This window comes from Rhipicephalus microplus, chromosome X (genome assembly GCF_043290135.1).
Source record: "Rhipicephalus microplus isolate Deutch F79 chromosome X, USDA_Rmic, whole genome shotgun sequence".
In the NCBI taxonomy this organism is placed as follows: domain Eukaryota; kingdom Metazoa; phylum Arthropoda; class Arachnida; order Ixodida; family Ixodidae; genus Rhipicephalus; species Rhipicephalus microplus.
In genome coordinates this window covers 370,939,754-370,959,478 of record NC_134710.1, presented here as the reverse complement: position 1 = coordinate 370,959,478, position 19,725 = coordinate 370,939,754, and the positions used below count along the sequence as shown (strand labels likewise).

General features: G+C 44.0%; 1 protein-coding gene across 1 annotated transcript in view; it reads left to right on the top strand.

Annotated features, from left to right (window-relative positions):
- The first annotated feature begins 224 nt into the window (after positions 1 to 224).
- Positions 225 to 19,725, top strand: part of LOC119161085 (sodium-coupled monocarboxylate transporter 1) — a 96,646-nt gene continuing 77,145 nt past the window's right edge. The window contains exons 1-6 of the mRNA XM_037413415.2: positions 225 to 783; positions 10,052 to 10,117; positions 10,224 to 10,275; positions 11,901 to 11,968; positions 14,970 to 15,127; positions 15,233 to 15,373. Of these exons, the coding sequence (XP_037269312.2) occupies positions 451 to 783; positions 10,052 to 10,117; positions 10,224 to 10,275; positions 11,901 to 11,968; positions 14,970 to 15,127; positions 15,233 to 15,373 (818 nt within the window). The 5' untranslated portion in view covers positions 225 to 450. The remainder of the gene's footprint in view (positions 784 to 10,051; positions 10,118 to 10,223; positions 10,276 to 11,900; positions 11,969 to 14,969; positions 15,128 to 15,232; positions 15,374 to 19,725) is intronic.

Below are 19,725 nucleotides of genomic sequence, written 5' to 3'. Positions count from 1 at the left end.
TAAATGCAAACAATAGTTCTCCTCAGCTTTGTGGGAACGCTTGAAAAAAAGAAAGAAACATAACGCGTCTGCTAGCATTTGAAACACAGCAGCAAAGCAGAGCAAACATATTGCACGTGAAAGATAATAGCACGAGATAAGAGCACGTAGACTAATGGGGGTCGCGCTCAAGCGACCCCAAAACTTTTGCGCTGACGATCTATAGCAGCTGTCCATCCCTCGCCGTACAGACATGCAATGCCTACGCGGAGACCCAGTTGTCTTTTTCGTCAATTTGACCTTCCGCCTTATGGACCATACTGCTCTCCCATCACGACACTTACACAGAGCACACAAGCAGCCATATCACCGTCGCTGTGGCTCCAGCATTCAACCTACCTGTGACCCACTCGGCTAAGTTTCCCAAAGCGAGCATCACGCAGCCGACTAAGCACCAGCAAACCTGAAAGGATGAGCAGGGTTTGGGCTGAGTACGCGGTATTCGCGATTCTCATGGCAGCCAACTTTTCTCTAGGTCTGTATTTCTCCTTCCGAAGACAAAGTTTGAAGTCGACCGCCGACGAGGTGTTCCTGGGAAGCCGCTCGCTGCACTCGGTGCCGCTAGCGATTTCGGCACTCGCTTCCATCATGTCATCTGTCGGTATTATAGGCGTTTCGGCGCATGTCTATGCCTATGGCACGCACATGTTCTGGAATCAAGTTCTTGCACCCATCAATGCACTCATCGCTGCATACGTCGTGGTGCCCGTCCTGTATCGTCTCAGGGTCACCTCCGTGTTCGAGGTGAGTCGTTGCCTCGAAAGGGATCAAAAATGCATGCACGTCGTTTCCATTATTCACAAACCTTAAGACTTCAGCATATAGTTACAATTGTTGAAGAGTAATGACAAAATAATTTGCTTACGAGACACATCTGCCATTCCTAAGAGCGGGAGGGGGGTGGCTCCCTACACACTTGATGGTGGAGCGTGAAAACGCCCTCATTCAAGGTCTTATTGACGCTTCTCGTGGCGAAGACAATGCAATAAAATGTAAATTTCTTTCAGGCTGGGCTGCACTTTGCAAGCAGAATTGCCTAAGAAACAGTTTTGCTTTTGACGCTTTTTTTAACAGCACGGCATTTCAACATGTTCCCTATGCGGGATAAGAGAAAAAAATTGTAAATCAATATTGAGCCTAAATGGGACGTCGTAGGTAAATCGATGTTACAGATGGCTTCAACAGCCATAACTGAAAGCCACTTGGAGCTTCAACATGGTAAAACGCAATCTTTGTAAAGCCGTGTTGGTGTTATGAGTTCATCACATGGTAGTTCCTTCAGTATTAATGCGCACAGACTCAATAATTTTCCATCTTGGGCCTTATCATACTGAAGCAGGTTAATCACCGCAAGATTAGGCTTCCCTCGTTTCCCCCTAGGCCACCACATTGTAGGCATGTTGTACGCCCATGACGTCAGCTACGCTATCAATTACACGTACAGCCTTCGCTACAGTTACAGCTGTATGTGGAATTCAGCTGGGCCACAAGAGAGAATCGGTGTGAAATAGGACATTTCAATGAAAGTCAGTCGAAATGGAGCTCAGGGCTCTTTTGTCAAACAAATGTTCTTAAGTGTCTGTAGGCCTACAATGTGATCCGAAAAAAAAAGTCAGCGTAAAAGCTTCTCTTTTTATAACGCTGTGGAGGAATGCGCTTGCTAATTAGGCTGTATATGACCACCGGTTTCAAATACGAAGTGTTTGCCACTTTTTATTAGCGTTTTGCCTTCCCTTTGTGTAGCTAATGGGACGAGGCGAAAACTTCTATCGAGCAAGACAAGAATAAGAAAAAAAATCCGTGCATATTTTACATCAGTACTTTTGTTTCCTAACGAACGTTCTGTAAAAAGAGCGTCGCGAAATACTTCTTAAGGCGAAAGCCTTTTTTTTAAATGTCTCACACTCACGTTCACTCATCTGTGCGTCCGTGCGTACGGTGGCACGGTGCCAGGTGATCGCCAGGGGGCGCCAACGAACGCCACTGTGCATGAGATCAGAAGTTCAAGCGAGATTAGAAATTAAGCAACGTAGAATAGGTAGGCTTGCCTTAGGAGCTCACGGGAATACACCAAGTCAGGGAGTACAAGGTGATATGGAATGGACATCATTTGAGAGCAGGGAAGCTAGCAGCAAGATAAAATTTGAGAAGCGATCGAGAGAAATGGGAGAGGAGCGTTGGGCAAGGAAGGTTTTCGGCTACTTGTACATGAAGAATGTCGATACAAAATGGAGGAAGCGAACCAGAAAATGACTCGTAAATACTTAGAAAACAGCAGGGGGCCAAACCAAAAAGAATGATCCGTTAAGAAGAAAGTGAAGAAAGCTGAAACCGACATGTGGAGAATTGGTATGATTAAGAAGTCCGCACTAGAGATCTATCGAACTTTTAAGCAGGAAATTGCCAAGGAAAGGATCTATGATAATACCCGGGGTAGTTCTTTACTGTTTGAGGCCAGGATGGGAGTATTGCGAACCAAGACATATCGTGCCAATTACGAAGGGGTAGACACGGTATGCAGTGCGTGTGGAGAGGAAGAAGAAACTGTGGAACACTCGATAATGTTCTGTAAAAGGATACACCCTATAGTTCAGGATGATGGCACAGAGTTCTTCAAAGCACTGGGGTTTAGGGACAGGGAGGGCAAAATAGACTTTAAGCGGGTAGAATTAACTAGAAGGAGGTTATCTCATTGGTGGCTAAAGTCAAGGCATGAGTGAAAATTAAACCCTTCAGTGCAAAGTAAGAGTCCTCAACCTCACGATTTAAAGGGAAAAATAAATCTAGTTTTTGGTTCAATAAAGTTTACGGCTTGGTGGCAGTAGCCACCGCCTGATCTAAAGGATACAGCCATATCCATCCATGCATCCATCCATCCATCCATCCATCCATCCATCCATCCATCCATCCATCCATCCATCCATCCATCCATCCATCTATCACGTTGGTCGCAACCTCGTCAGACTTTACAGTACTGGAGCTTGGCTAACGTAGGGTCGCTGTGTCCAGCATATCGCACCATGTAACAAGGCAAATACACTTATCGCCTTTTATTCTGAGCAACCCCTTCTTAATGGGCGCACCTGTTCCCCGAACACATTTTGAAATTCACAGTACCCTTTCTATTTTCAAAACCAGTGACCTGACAGGTCGCTAGGTTCGGCTGTCGAGGGGCGTAGGGAGAGAAGAAACTGCTTCATTTTTATTGCCATTATCAGTTAATATCAATTAAGAAACATTTCAAAAAATGAAGAATGTAGGAAACGAGATGAGGGGGGAATGGTGGGAGGCGCGGTCAGCTTGCATCAGAAACAAAGAAAAGAAGGAGAAAGGCAGGGAGGTCAAAGAAGCTCAGTTCGTTTGGTGACCCTACACGCTGGCTGGAGGAAAGGAGGCATAATATATAAGGAACATCCAGACAAAGGAAAGAAGTAAGAAATAAAAATTAACAACACAACCAAGGCCAACTCGCGCTGAAAGTTCACAGACGTTCGCAAAGTCTGCTCACCTTCGTAGCTCAGGAGTGCTTTCGTGGCTACGTGCATGGACGCAATTATGAGCCAATATCCCAGGATCTTCTATTCTGGAAGCGACCAAACACCAAGACGATCGAGATTTGGCTCCTAGAGCATGTGTACGAGTGTAGTAAAATGAATCATTGTACAGAAAGTGCTTAGTCGTCTTTCCGCTGATGCATGATTTGCATTCTGCACTGTCGGCCGTTCTATACGAGATGGGAGAGTTTGTACAAAAGTTCAGCCACCGTTGCCATTTGAAAGGTCATTTTCAGTTAATATATATTGTTTATTACGTATATTATATTAAAAGTTTGTATATCGGCCAAAAGGAGTGTAGTGAAGGCCAATGGCTGCTCTACACTCTCGATCTAGAATATGTATGTAAATCGATATTTCTCCCCGCGCATACAATTCTCATCACCATTTCTTGACCTTATTTACCTTACGACACTGCGTGGGTGCCATGTACTGGGTGATTTAGTGTTTCGTTTTGACATAACGTGTGACCTGTGCCTATGTAATGAAGACGAAACTTGGAGGACAGTCGAGCTTCACTTTTAAGAGTAGAACGTGGCCATGTAATTGGGTCCCGTGCGTATTACCATCAACCATGCCACAAGAAAAGAAACGTTGCGCTTAATATTGGCCGTTTCAAGCTATCCTAGAATGTCTGCAGATTTACAGTTGCTAAGAGCCCAGTGGATTTTTAAGTGCCCGTTTTGGCGAATAAAAATAAATATTTTAGGTTGCATGTAGAGTGAAAATAAAACACGATTGAAACATTTGCTGGCATGTGTATATCATAGAACCCGCAATCATTGATTAATACAATGATTTAAAATAATATCATGTGTGTGTTGAATATCAATATGGTATGACAGTGTTCGAATACCATTGAAGATGGTATTATTTCTTTAGAGCGTACGTTTGTTCCATCAAAGTCGTTTAGATGCGCATAAAGTTGGCCCAATATGTTACCAAGTGAGTGCGAAGTTAAATAACACCTATGATTTGCTTTGCTACCTTTGCGTCCAACTAAAGGACTCAGATACTAATCAACACTTACCAAGGCTTCGGCGAAGTGAACGTGGTTGGATTGACTGCTACAAAACCCCCCTCCCCACATCTTTCGAAACTTTGAGGGTTTGCATGTATATATATAGGCGCACATAATGACGCCCATAGAAAAGTACTTCAAAAGAAGTCCGTTCTTTCCCACTCCCTTTTAGTAAAAAAAATTGATTGCTGCGACCCTGTGCCAAGGTGACATGAGTTTATCGCTTTTTCATGGCGCACAGGTGCCATTTAGAAGCAATTGCCTAAAAGCTGCCTTGTAAAATGGTCAAGATATGGTCCTATGCTTTTTAGCCCTCTCGGCGTCTGGCAACTTCCCGCGGGATATCGTGTGTTGCGGGTTTTCACTAACGATAATTTTTTTTATCTTGTTCTTCCTTCTTTATTTTATATAATCCCTCCTTCCCCACTCCACGCACAAGGTGGTCAACCGAGCGAAACACCTTTGACTACCCTGCCACGCTCTTTGCATTCTCTCTCTCTCTCTCTCCATCACAAGCTAACCAATCCTTCCCCCACCCTTCCCCTAGGTTAAAGCACAGAACCGGCCGTAGGGGAAAAACATGTAAGAAGTCTTTGCCCGACAGTGGGCATAGTTAGGCTGACGAAGATAGCAATGTGTGACCCAACAATTTATTGATCTTGGCAAAGAACTTAAGCAAAGAGCCTATAAGCTTGCGCACATGTAAAAATGCACTATAATAATAAAATACTTCAGTGACAAAATGAGCGCTAGAAGATTCTGGCTATAAAACTCTCCCCTGGCCGGCCACCTCTATTCTGTCATTGCGTGTGACTTGATGTGCTTTACGTAGCGGCGCCACCGTACTACTGGTATCAAAGTGTCATTCCTCGCAAATTGTCTAGTTTTAAGGCTCAGATGCGTCATGTCCGGCAAGCCAGCCTTTGCTGCAGTGACATGACAAGCCATGCGCGCTTCATACAAAAGACCTTTATGCACAACACCGGCCTAACGGCACACATTTATTATACAACTTCGCATGAAATATTATGCTTGAAGGGCACGTCTTTGTTGCCGAAAATAAGAAAAAAATACACTCCACAACTCGAAAGCAAACCGGGGCTTCTAAAATCTAGTTGAGCGCATAGAGCGTTTATCTGCATTGTTTCACTATATTGTCGAAGAAACGAATGCTATAGCAACAGATTGTATTGTCACCCAAAGCACGACAACTCACTCAAAACTTTCAGCTCGTTCTTCAAGCAGAAAGTAAGCACGAATAGAATATGTAGAAAACAAATGCGAACTAACAACTGTCACAGCTCCACAATTAAAGCGCTCTGCTCCAACAGAAAGAAAGACGCACAGAACGAACGCACAAGAGTACTTTGGACGAGTGCGAACAACTGTCGGAACTGTTACTTTGTGTGTGAGCAGATCGCTTCCTTCGCAAGCGTGGCCCCTGCGGTGAGTGAAGTGACCTTCATGCCCTCTGTAACTTAAACTCACACTTGCCGCAAATTCCTGATGGGTGCAAGCCACTCCGATCACGAGATAAGCGCGGGCGCGAAAGGGACCACGCCCTCTTGAGGCACACGTGCATCACTACGCTCAGGGCGACCACTTTAAAGAACACCCTGCGGACCCTTAACGCCATCTTACCAGTTATAGCAAGAACATGCTAAAACGGCGATTTTGGAGTACCACCTGGGCTAAATGGTGTATAAGAATAGCTGGTCATTAGAACATTGTGGAGCATACGCTTTCAGGCAAAGTCAGTTCGCGCCAAGCGAGAGGTCGATTCCCGGTAACAGAAATTTTTCCTTGCCATTTTAAAAGACGATAGTCTTTATTGGGGACCTTCGACGCAAACATTTTGGTCTGTCTGTCTGTCTTTCTGTCTTACTTTGTGTCTGTCTGTCTGTACATTTGTCTGTTTGTCCACTCTTAACAGCATCGGGTATTTGAAACGGCCGACCCCATCCGCAGCGCCCACCTATGTTGCTCAAGATTCAGCCTTCATGTTTGTGTAATTGTCGATTAAAAATCAATTATTACGCGTGTATGGGGCACCATAAAGACACGTATATATTCTGCATTTGCGCCTTTTTTAGAAAAGGTCTGCATAAGTAATTTCAAGGACCATAGCGCTTATCACGCTGCGCTGACCATCTAACGCTTGCACGGAAAGGCGAGTGTTTCCAACGCTTTGCTAAAACGAGACGGTGGTGGCACCTACCCGTCGCCTTGCGTTCTACACCTTATCACCTCTGAGGCAGACGCACACACCCGTTTTAGAGCCACGCGCCTTGTTTTTGAAAAAAAAAAACTGCCAGATGGCGGTCATGTCTCACGTGTGACGTGACTTGATGCGCTCGTTCGCCTCCGTTGCACGCTCGAGGCATTCTAACGCAGTGCCTCCAGAATACCATTCACCGATTTTCTTGAGCAGAACATCAAATAAATGTTTTGTTCACGCTTTACACGAAATTTGCAGATTAAATGCAGATACGGGGCCAATTTTTCGGGCATATATTTTTCGACGTCACATGTTCGTGACAGAAATACGTCAGTGGAGCCTTCGTGGACCCCCGCGCAATCCACTTTCGTGTTTCGAAAAATTCAAGTTGAAATCGCTCGACTCCACGTGTATCTACTATGAAACAATACCTCTTTCTGGAGTGCAGACGCTCCCAAAGCGAATAGCGTGTTACGTCACAACTCGGAAGTGCACCACTGTTGCCCCACTTCCAGACTGGTCACTTGTCTAAAAGAATTCAATTTTAAATTAAATATCCGCAATACCCGACTAAGTGCGCTGAAATATTGCGAGCTTATTGGTGAAAACACTAGGAATTGTTCTAACGTAGAACAAGAACGCAGTTTTTGTAATAGTAAAACAAGAACAAATTTTTGGAATAAGTTGCGGCATTCAACAACCCACTCGTTACGCTATTAGCGTTGTGCGGCAACTGGTTGTTCTATCGCTCTTTCGAAGCGCTTTATAAGTCGTATTAACACGATTGCTTTCCCGACTTCAAGCCTGCCTTAGGCAAGTTTGCCAGCAAGTTCCAAGCACCTGCATGGCTCAGCGGTAGAACAATGGGCTGGTACACAGCGGACCTAGGTTCAAGCCCCACTTTGTCATTGGTTCCAGTGTTTTTTTTTCCTATTGCTTGAGACCGTGGTTACGGACACCGGTGGTGGCAGCGGCGGAAAACTACGGCACTGCGCGAGACCCGAGTTGGGATGCCATAACAGCTTTCGCTGTAAAAAAAAAGAGAGACACGTGTACTTTGCTTAAAAGGCGAGTACATATGTGAAAGACGGGATGTTTCGACAAGCGCAGCAGCGCCGTTTCTAGCCGCGTGTTTCCCGCTAAATGTTGACACTGAGCTATGCATCATGGCCATAGCTCCATTCTCGTAAAGCTCTATTAGAGCATTGAATGCTGAACTAAGACAAATAGTGTTCAGTGGGCGCCACATGACAGGGGTACTACGAATGCCAAGTCCAAGACCATAGGCTGATTTGAGCATTGTTAGCTCCGTGGTTACTGCAGGCGCCGCTGGATGCTGCTACGTGCCCACATGCTCGGTCGCGATCCCATTGATTGTAAGATGCGCGTTGAAAAAAAAGATAAAAGAGACGAGACAGCTCAAGGTCACTATGTGCGCTCAATGACGAACGTCAACCTACCCTATCCCCCTCTGCTTAGCTTTCAGCACACTCGCCGGTACAAAATGACAAAGAATGCGCCAAAAATTGAGATGAATTCCTGTCTATCTCAGGGAGCAGCGTTCACCGGGCAGACCCCAACGCTATGTGAGCGCCATTCCTGTAGCTCTGCTCCTACTATGGATTCTAACAAAAAATTGGCCTATCTTGAACTGGAGGCAGAATATTTAGGAGATTTATTGATTGATTTGTGGGGTTTAACGTCCCAAAACCACGCTAAGATTATGAGAGACGCCGTAGTGGAGGGCTCCGGAAATTTCGACTACCTGGGGTTTTTTAACGTGCACCCAAATCTGAGCACACGGGCCTACAACATTTCCGCCTCCATCGGAAATGCAGCCGCCGCAGCCGGGATTTGAACCCGCGACCTGCGGGTCAGCAGCCGAGTACCTTAGCCACTCAACCACCGCGGCGGGGCAATATTTAGGAGACGGTGGAGCTGATGGGCACACCGGCAGTCCTAGCTTTTGCTGTGTCATTCATTATTAAAAAAATGTCTTGCTTTTTGTCCTCATTTCTTTCTTCAACTCTCTTCTCCTGTTTTTACTCTCTTTTTTTTCTGTACGCCTATATTTACTTATCTCTTTATGCACTCCTTGTTCTTCTTAGTAGTTCTATCTTTCTTTGTTTTCCCTCCTTTTATATCTTTTCGCTGCTTTCCCTTTCTTTCTATCCTCTTCTCTCAATAATTCTCACTCTATTTCTTGCTTTCTCTTTGTTTGATTCTATCTCCTTTTTTCTTTGTTTTTCTCTATTTCTCAATTTTTCTATGCTATTCTTTACTCTCCGCTTCATTCTTTCGTTTCTATAACCTAATACCTCGTCATCACGCTCGATTCCCGTTCCCACTCGTCTGTACACTATGTTACACAAGGCTATAAGCAAAGCTGCAAAGCTTATCTCGCACGGCTGGATAGCCGAATGGTTGGGACACTTCTCTTTGGGTCCCGGGTACGAGGCTTCGAATCCCACCTGGTAAAGAATTTGACTATCACCAGAATTTTTCTCATTGTTTCCTACTTTCTTTCGACCATCCGGCTTGTTACAGGCCACGCCAGAAAAATCTGTGCGATGTGGTATGAGATCTTTTTTAATGAAACCATTCGATTATTAGTCCTAAACGTGTTGCAGGGTTAGTACATCGCTCGAATAATTAGTTCGTGTTAGCATCCCAATATCAAGTACTAATACAACTAATACTAACTTTCTTGTAACTACACACGCTATTACACTCCGAATGTTCGATTGCACTGCACTTTTAACATTTCAATATTTGCGCACTACCCTGTTGCGGTTATTGGGGCTACATTTCCCATCGCCACCAGATTGCATGGTGGCATATTCCCGAGTTCAGCATTATTGTCTTTATTACTGTAACAAAAAGCAATAGGCGAAAGCCACAGGTATTAACAACTGTACACGTACACAAATACCGACTGAAAGCGCAAATGGATTCACTGCTTGTTGGCAACGACACTTTTAATGCATTTTGCAGCTTGTGCCGTGAGAAGCATAGCATTCGAGTCTCGCTCCTCGTAACTGCATGCCTTACTGGGGACGCGTGGCTCATATAGTTGATTGTGTAGCACCTGCAGAACTATAAAATTTACTTTAGAAGATGTGAAGACACATTTTTACATCATGACACAGCTCCATAATATTCTACTAAAAATATTATTCTGGTTTCTATACTGAAAAAAAATATCCACAATTTTTACAGTACCTTAGGATGCGTTATGGGGACAAAGTTGGACTCACCTCGTGCGTGCTGTACTTCTTCCTGAGCGTGAGTACATGTGATCTTACGTAATACACATCACATAAATTTATTTCTTGTCAAGCAATTTTTATAAATAAACCATCACCTGATATATAACACTGTTACCTTACAGCAAACAATGGGCGCGGTGGCAATATTCCCGGCGGCAGCAGCTGTTGCCACAAGCAAGTACACGCAAACAATATTTCTTCATTATTACGGTTACTTATGTCTGGCGTATATGTTCAACCTATTACGAGTATACAGCAGCCGGATCTGGCAGCTGCTGATTGAAATGATAGATGTCTAGAACATTCCTGCGATGTAATGCAAAAATAAAGATACTTCGCCCAAGTCAAAGCAACCTATCAGCAATGCAATGAAATACAGTCCGATAAGGAAGACCAAAACGCGTAATTAAAGCTACAAAATTAAGCCGCTGCATTATTTTTTTTGTAAGTAGCTGCCATTCATATACGTCTGAATCTTATGTAACCGTCAATTTTTGTAAAAGAGAACACACGAGTGTGTGCCCTGAGCACTTAAGCGGCTGCTTGCAGCACGTGGAAGCGGGTGCGAGAGCAACCACCGCCTCTGTTAGCGACGTGCAGTGCCGAGCAAAATAACCAGGCATAGAAATAGCAGCAAGATTGCAACCCCCTTCCCTGCAAGGCAGTTATGCATGAAGCTGGTCCAGCGTCTTGGGGACTGACAGGTTGTTTTTATCGCCACTGGATCACGAGAAAAGAGGTTGTGGTTGCTCTCGCTCATGCCTGAACACGCTGCAAGCTGCTGCCGTAGAGTGCAGGCCACTGACTCACGTCTTCCCTTTCATAAAAATTGACAAAGTACGCCGGGTACAGCTATAGTATGTTTATATATATATATATATATATATATATATATATATATATATATATATATATATATATATATATATATATATATATATATATATATATATATATATATATATATGCATTTTTCTAGCGTAAACGTTCCTCCTATGAATGTGGCACTGCACCTCATTTGACTCTGAGCCTAATCGGCGCACAATTAGCGTATCCATTCACTGCTGAAAAATCTTCCTCATATTCTTTTATAAAAGCGATGCCTTACTTTTTCACAAAGAATAACAATTATAATAAGTGCCTAGAGACGTAATAATATGATATAGGGACCGTGGTTAGGTTTTCTATAAGCATGCGTACGGCGGTGAGCGAAAAAACAAGAAACCCGTTTAGTCCCATAGCATTGAGTAGAAGTGAGCTGTATCCTCTTCAAACCATGGAGCAAGCCGCACGAGGAACAAAGCGCGTGGGCATGCACATGCACCTGATAACGCCACAATTATTAGGCAGCTGATGAAGATGAACATGGCCGCTAGATATGACAACACTTTTTTCGCGTGTTAATCGCAAGCGAATCACAGTAGTCATGCTCAGCTATTCGTTCAGTTGATTGAGTAAGTCATTCAGCATAATGAACTTATCTCTGGACTCAACACAGACACAATGGATGCGTGTGTCACGAAGAGCATGGTACGCATTTTAACCACTGTACTTCCAAGGCGTAGTGTGAAGCTCCACGGCGTGCAGTTTTGCGACACAACTCTCTGCTTGCTGGTCTGACGTGAACCTATGAAAACGTAAAATTATCAGGGAAGAGACTTAAAATGATATTCCTGCCCTATAGAGACATGTGAACAGCTAGTAAACAATGCTTGGCGAAATCATTTTCCTGGACGCGGGTTAAATGCTGCATACAATTGTGTAGAGGTACTTTATTGTAAAAAACAATCCTCTTCCAGTCTTTGGTATCTCGGCGACCTGGTGCAGCTTCACCATTGGTATAGCAGGCTGCATTTACACAGCTCTGGTAAGCCATTACGTCAACTATTACTCGTGGTGTAAATTTACGTTGTTATTGTCCACTTTTGCGAAACTTCACAAACGTTATGCCCAGGGGGAACAAAATTACCATCCCGCCACTGTTGGAACAAAGTTATAAGAAATTCTGTGTGATATTCTCGGCAATAAACACCTTTATTCGTGATAACGCATATCAGGACCAATTTTCCATTTCGTAAAATATTTTTATTCTTGAGAAATCTGTATGAATTTCCTGAAAGAATATTATTACAGGGAGGATAACTTTACTTGACGCACACACAGAATAAACTCGGTGGTGGACAAGATGGCACCCGGCTGACTCCCAGAGTCTGTCCACGTCGTCTTCCTTCTTGTCCTCTTCCTCGTTGTTGTCCACCCGTTACATGATTTCCCCGGTGGCTGGAGCACCTACCCGGTGATAATCAGGGGGCACTGGAGTGATATGGCATGAGTCGCGTCACGTTTACTATGTCAGTGTGAGGGTAAAGTATGGCGGGGTTCATAGGGAAGACTTCGTAGGTGACGTTAGTTGCTTGGCGTAAGATACGGTATGGACCTGAAAAGCGTGGAAGTAACTGCTCCGAAAATCCAACGCGGCGTGAGGGGGACCACAGCAAAATGAGATTGCTGGGTGTGAAGGAAACGTCATGATGGTGAGTGTCGTATACGCTCTTTTAATTGTCCTTTTGAGTCCAGTAGTCGTCCTCGAGCAATTTGGCGCGCCGCTTGAGCCTTCATTATTGCATCCCGAGCGTACTCAGACGTATCATTAGGTCCGGCTGGCAGAAGCCTGTCAAAAGGTAGCGGAGGAACATGGCCAAACAAAAAACAATGGGAGAACCCTGCGGTGTCGTGTCTGGAGGAATTGTACACGAATGTTACAAACGGTGACGGAGTGTCCCAGTCGTGGTGGTTGGTGGAGACATACATGGAAAGCATGTCGGTAAGAGTGCGATTCAGGCAGTCTGTTGGACAATTTCTTTGTGAGTGGTAGGCAGTCCAAAGCTTGTGTTTTGTGGCGCAGGAGCGGAGGAGGTCATCAAACACTTTGGAGAGGAAGTACCTGACTCCGGTGGTAAGGAGTTGCTGAGGGGCGTCTTGATGTAGGATGACGTCCTCTAGTGGAAATTGGCCACATCAGTTGCACAGCTGGTGGGAAGGGCCCGTCTGATTGTGTATGGGGCAGAATACTCGGTTGCTACTGCAATCCACCTATTACCCACAGCTGACGTAGGAAAAGGGCAAAGCAGGTCCACGCCAACATGATATAATGGGTCTCACGGGATGTACAATGGCTGAAGAAGTCCGACAAGAGGAGTATTTCTTTTTTTAGACAAGGGTCGCAGGCTGAAACATAGCGGCAGACGTGGTGGTACATGCCAGGCCAGGAGAAGCGCCGGCACGCTCTGTCGTAGGTGTGTGACACACCGAGGTGACCGGCTCTCAGTGCGTCATGAAGCTGGGCGAGCAAATTCAGACGCGATTGAAGGGGAACGACGAGCAGTCTTTCGGGGCCACGAGTACGCACATTGCAACGGTACAATACACCATCATGTAACTCAAACATTCGAAGGGAAGGGCCCAGGGTCACCGATGTTAGCCTTCAGATAATACCCTCTAAGAAAGTATCCCTTCACTGACCGATTCCAATGCAGACAAGATGGTTCCTAGCTGGCTCGCAGAGTCTGTACACGTCGTCTTCCTCCCTGTCCTCTTCGTCATTCTTGTCCGCCCGTTGCAATATTCGCTTCAATAGGTTCATAACAATTTTCCCTTTCATATCTAATTCACCTTCTGGTAAATCGCAATTTATTTGAACGATCTTTATGCCAGTAGTGTGCATATTGGCAGAAAGGTATACTGAAATGTACAATGCACCAAACGCAGACAAAAGGTTATGAACACGGATGATATCGGGCAACGATTCCGTCTATTGAAATTCTTTCCCATAGGCTACTGCTTCTGGTCGATCATTTTTGGTAATGATGAAGGACAAACGTTCCTTTTATTCATGACAACGTGCGATAAGAAAAAGCATTAGCCTTTTTATTCGGGTAATATTCCGCCCCAGAGTTCAGAAAACGTTATCGCACAAAAGCTGTGTCTAAGACCAAGTGCCAGCCAGGTCTTATGTCTGACATGCATTTAGCAAAGGCAGCTGGTCAGTGGCGAATCACTCTTGCAAACAAAACGCTTTGTGATGGAAGCGTAAATATGTTTCATTCATTGTTCTCGTTAGGGTTGAAAACCAGTAAGTCGGGCAAGCCTAGTTGTCTGACTGATAAAACAGCACTTGCAGCATAAAAAAACTACTGGAACATCTATCCTCATAGTTAGACACATTATAGTAAATCGACGAAGAGCGCTGTCCACTTATTGGGCGAATGATCATAGAAACTACCTCTGCTGTAGTTCATTTGGCGTAGCAAGGAGCACGCAGTCTGAAGGCTGTGTTTACGGAAGAATGGCAATTTGGGCTAGTTGGTTTGAATTTATGGTAATAAGGGCTGCAGCGTGAGCACGAATGTGCTAAAAGAAACAGACGAAAGTCGAGGCACGGAAGGCAAAGAGGACAACACGTGTTGTCCGCGCTGCAGCTCTTATTACTGTGTTTACGGCCCGTTTAGTTCATTTCCGCTCACTCCACAACGACAACATTTAAGTTAGAAACTACGTAAATACACAAAAAAGATCTATGCTTCCCTTGGCTTCAGTATTTATTGGCGCCATCAGTGTGAAACGAAGATCCGTGACCCTCTATTCATGGCCACTCTGTTCATTCTTATGGCATGCCTCCTACACGCTATATATAGGCACTAATCTTATTACAAGATAGAGCACCACTAGACTTGCCCCAAAATATTCTTTTCGTCAAGCGGAGCGGTATACACTTCACATTTTCTTGGATTTACAAACGTAACGCATTAAAGAAAACAACATTTGGTGGTGTATAATTAATGTCCTGATAGCGTCGTTCTATGTTCCAGGGAGGGCTCAGGGGTGTTGTATGGACTGACTGTGCTCAAGCTGGCATAGTGCTTCTTGCTCCAGCAACTATTATGATTAAGATTGTTTACGACGCCCATATGAAGGACATAAAACTACGTCCTTTCAGTGACTTTCCTGTGAAAACCTTCATGTTTGAGTAAGCAATATTCATTGCATTGTATTTTAATATCTTTTCTTTTTCGCAATTCATACAAAATATGGGTACATGCGTTTTGAAAAATTTAGGTGATCTATTTTTCAGGGACAGCTTTGATTTCACGAAGGATGAAAATGTCTGGGCATGCCTTATAGGTTTATCAACAATGTACGTGTACAGAGGAACTGCTGATCAAATGATAGTGCAAAGATTTCTCGCTTCCAGAAACCTCAAGGAAGCACAAAGGTAATATGACTTCGTAACACACTGTTCGCTCATTATATCAGCTGTGAAATGAAATCCTGAGGTATTGCATCTCTTCTCGCGCATTTTAGATCGGCCGTTAACTTGTGCGATTTGACTGGGGAACATCTCCTTACGGAAGATTTTATTGCGGAGCTTTACTCGGGCGCCTGGCATGTGAGATAGTTGTACAGATTTTCTAGCGGCAACACAAGTCTTTGTGCACCATTGGGGCTCCTGTAGGACACGTTCCCATTCCTAGGACAGTTATCCCACGTGCCCTAGCGCCACGTAGAAAGCTTGCCATTGTCATTGTTTGACTCCAAGACACCATTGTGCCCGAGCACCTCATGGCAGTGCATATTGATGATTCATTACTTCATACAACTGCGTAGGTCCTGTTACATCATCATAGCAAAGCAATTTAAACACAGAAAAGGTGTTCAAGCCGTAACTTTGACACGACCGTTGATAGAAGGGTTAATAACAAATAAGCAATAAAATAATAATAATAATAATATTTCTTGTAGTGTAACGTTTTAAAAACCACGATATGATTATGGGAGACGCAGAAGTGGCGGGATCCGGAAATTTCGCCCTCATGGGTTTTTTTTTACCTGCACCTAAATCTACGTACACGGGCCTTAAAAGTTTTCGCCTTCACCTAAAATTCGGCTGCCACGGCTGAGATTAAATCGCGGGACCTGCGGGTCAACAGCCGATACCTTAGCCATTGAACCACCGTGGAAGCGTTAACAATTGGACAAGGAACAACCAGTAGTGTATACGCATATTTTGCACCACATTCACCGTAGCGAACTGTGCCTCAAGGCGACGCTTTTTCTTATTTGCCTGGTTTAGTAAGACATCTTGCCGCTTTAACGAACTCGTGTTGTCCATGTTTCGGTGCGCATGCTATTGTAGGGTGCATGCTATCACTTTTGCACTGAGCAGCCACGTGCACCGCCATTTAAAACAACAACAACCACAAAATTATGACAGACGCGAAAAGATCATTGCCCTTCAGATTCGACTTTCAGCATTCTTTGAAGCTGGCACCAAGAAATTTAGCTGCCAAATCATGAAATCTTTTTTGGTAAGGTAAGTACTGGCAACTGGCCACTTGCCTTCACTGACATGCTAAACACTGAGATGTACAGTCTTTTGACAATTTATTCTACTTTTTAAAATTAGGGTTCCTTCCCAGTCTTGATACGCTATACTGTGTTAGATTACTAAAAGGTAAAACCCCGCGCTCGGAAGTAAATCTGGAAAACTATTGCTTCAGAACCATATCAGTTGTGTCATCGACACACCTAAAACGTACTTATGGTATCATCACAATTCAGTACTTCGCTTTAGTCGACGTTGTCAGTGAGCTAGTCTAATGGCTATATCACCACCATTAGACTTCCCACTTTTCGTGAAAGTTGTTAGTGGCAACTTGGCTGTAAATTTATGAGATTTTGCAGATGCAGTGTCACTATACAAATTATCAAAAAGTTTGTCATATGCCACTTGTACTCTTATGCATAAATATCATCTAAGTGATTGGGATGTTGTGTGATGCGCCGTATTTCAAGAATATCTTCTTGTCGCACAAACAACGAACAGGTCTTAAAAGGAGCCCTGCTTTCTCAGCACGTGAGCCAAACATTGTAGCACAGCACGTGGTAAGGAATTGACAAATAATTCTTAAATTCAGTTAGAATTGTTCTTTCTTTCTTCAAATGATTCCAATACTGAAATGACCATGCCATATGCCGAAATTATGGCGTTCGAATATTTGAGCCTCGTGAGCTGCATATTTACTGCGGTCATCGCGGAACGACACCATGTACATGCCGGCTCACACTATGAAAGTAAGCCGCGCTTTTATGAAAACAAAAAAGAAGTGCTGAAAGGTCAAGACACGCTCGTGCTGCAACTTGTTTATCCCGTGACATACCTCTCAGCTTAGCTTATCGCGTGCTCAGTAGATAAGAGGAAAAATCAACAGCCTGCGACCAATTCTTAAAACTAGCTTCAACCTAACAGATATTCAAAGTTTCGCGGAATTCGATTGATGAGGCAATAAATCTGTTTATTGAATTTCTTTGCAGGTTACTTAGAAAACCATTGCAGGGCCCATTAATGTCCAGCAAGTTCATTCTACTACGCCACCTCGGATGCCACGGTTTTCAGAACGCGTACCTCAGTATTAGCAGATGCGCAGTTTTTTTTTAAGACGGAAGCCATAGAGGCCTCATCAAGCGCAAAAACACAACTTCGGCGCCGGCATGCAGCTGAGTCGAGAACAAGTGATGAAAGAAAGATCATCACATGATGACGCCTACACATGTCATTGTGGCGTCAAAGATCAAAGATATCTGACTTCCCTTTGACGCAATTATAATGTCAGTGTGACGTCACGGTGTGTAAAGTCACATGATGGTACCATCCAATAACATCGTTCCTCGAGCGAAAGCAATCTGGAACACAAATCCAGCTTAGTTGCCTCCGATCTTGGAGGCTATACAAAACTGCGTTAGTTGCAGAAGACCTTCGAATGATGGTGGGGCAGGATCAATACAAGTACTGAAAAGAAAAAATATGATGGCTTTCTCCTTCGAATCGTGTTAGGTGAATGTATAAAGGACCTTTTGAGTTTTCTAAATTTGAAGAGGTTCTATAGAACTTCTAGAGCGGCAGTTGCAGCCACCGCCAACGGGAGCAAGTGAAGCCGGCAGCGGCTATCTTGTTCGAGGAAAAACAGAGTGGAACCGGCCTAGACAGCAATGGAATACCCGCGTGGCGTGCGTCTGTTTGCGGTTCCACGATGAAAAAAAAGAGATGGAAACCACTTTTAGGTTACACCAAACCAAAAATGCCGCTTCTCGTTTATGAAACAAATTATTTCATGCACCCATTCTGAGCTGCACGCTTTCAGATCAATCTGTTGTCGACGGATACTTGGCATATTTAGTATGCTGGCGCACGGTATATAACTATTGCTGCACAAAAAGGTTGTAGTACATATTGGATTTCTCAATAAATGTGCCTTTAGATATTCAATATCAAGAGTAACACGGCAATTGCTTGCGTCTTTCATATATGTGTTTGTGTGTGTGTATTGGCAGATTACCAGAGATTATATAAGTAAGTTGAAAAAAATTAAAGCTAAAGTTAAAGAAGAGCGGTAACTAAGTAAACTGCGATTCACCAGTAATTTTCCTAGAGTGATCAAACTCTAACCAATTAACATGTGGAACCAAAACTGAAGCACCGATGTCACGTGCAAGCGACAGACTCCAGGAGACGTTCCCCAAATGAACCGTTTATAAGAACGATTGCAATGATGTTAGTTCTGCATAATATTTATCAACATCCGTTGGCGGCGTGTGTTGTCATAGCAAGCGCGGCCTTCAAAGCCTACAAACAAGGTATACCTCGATGTTTGATATAACGCCAGTCACTCATTGTGGCAGCCTAGTCTATCGGCGTTTGAAATTTAGAATTCAAAGGGCATTCAGGCATCCTACTCGTTCAGATGTTTGATAGGTGCAGCCATAGACCTTAAGTACCTTGTGCTTCGTCCATAAACTTAAAACTCACAGACAACGTCGTGTCAGCGAGACTTTAATGCTTCAAATTACCTTACATACAGCTATACGCAAGTAATGCATGCATGCGCACCTTTCATGTTGCTTTTTATTTAACAGCATAAGCGGAAAAGCAGATGATCGTCAGCGAACAAAACGAGAATACTTACACGTGAAAAGTGACCCCAGGTGTCTTCTTGATGCGACTTGTGCAGCGATAAGTGACGCACGAAGTCACTATCGCCTTGTAAAATCTTTATCTGCGTTACAAAAGCATGTCACAGTCTCCAAAGGCTACTGCGAGGGTAGAGCTGCGAAGCACACTTTGTCGTCTGCTTGCGAATCTTTCCTTTAGCAATATGACAGCGACCGCCGTCATTTTAGGGAGGCCCACCTCCACTCCAGAAAACATAGTTTAGAGCCTTCTTGTCTAAATCCTGCCTCGATTGTTATATCGACAGAGATTTTCCGAATTGAAAATGAATTTTCGTATGATGGAGAGCCGAACTATATATATTTAGTATAGGTATGCATGTTAAAGAGCCAGAGTGTGTAAACATCGACATGAGGGAGAAGTAAAAGCACCACAAACGCCCACTAAGCCCAGAAAAAGATGCACAGCGGCGAAAAAACAAAGGTAAGGAAAAGAAACTTATCTGGGCATGCGCAGGCAAAACATGAACTTATCAATCTGCAACCAATAAGCTGTGGCTTCCATTACGGTGGTTGTTATTCGTGCCCCCCTTCATGAATAGAATGAGTAGGTGATACCCT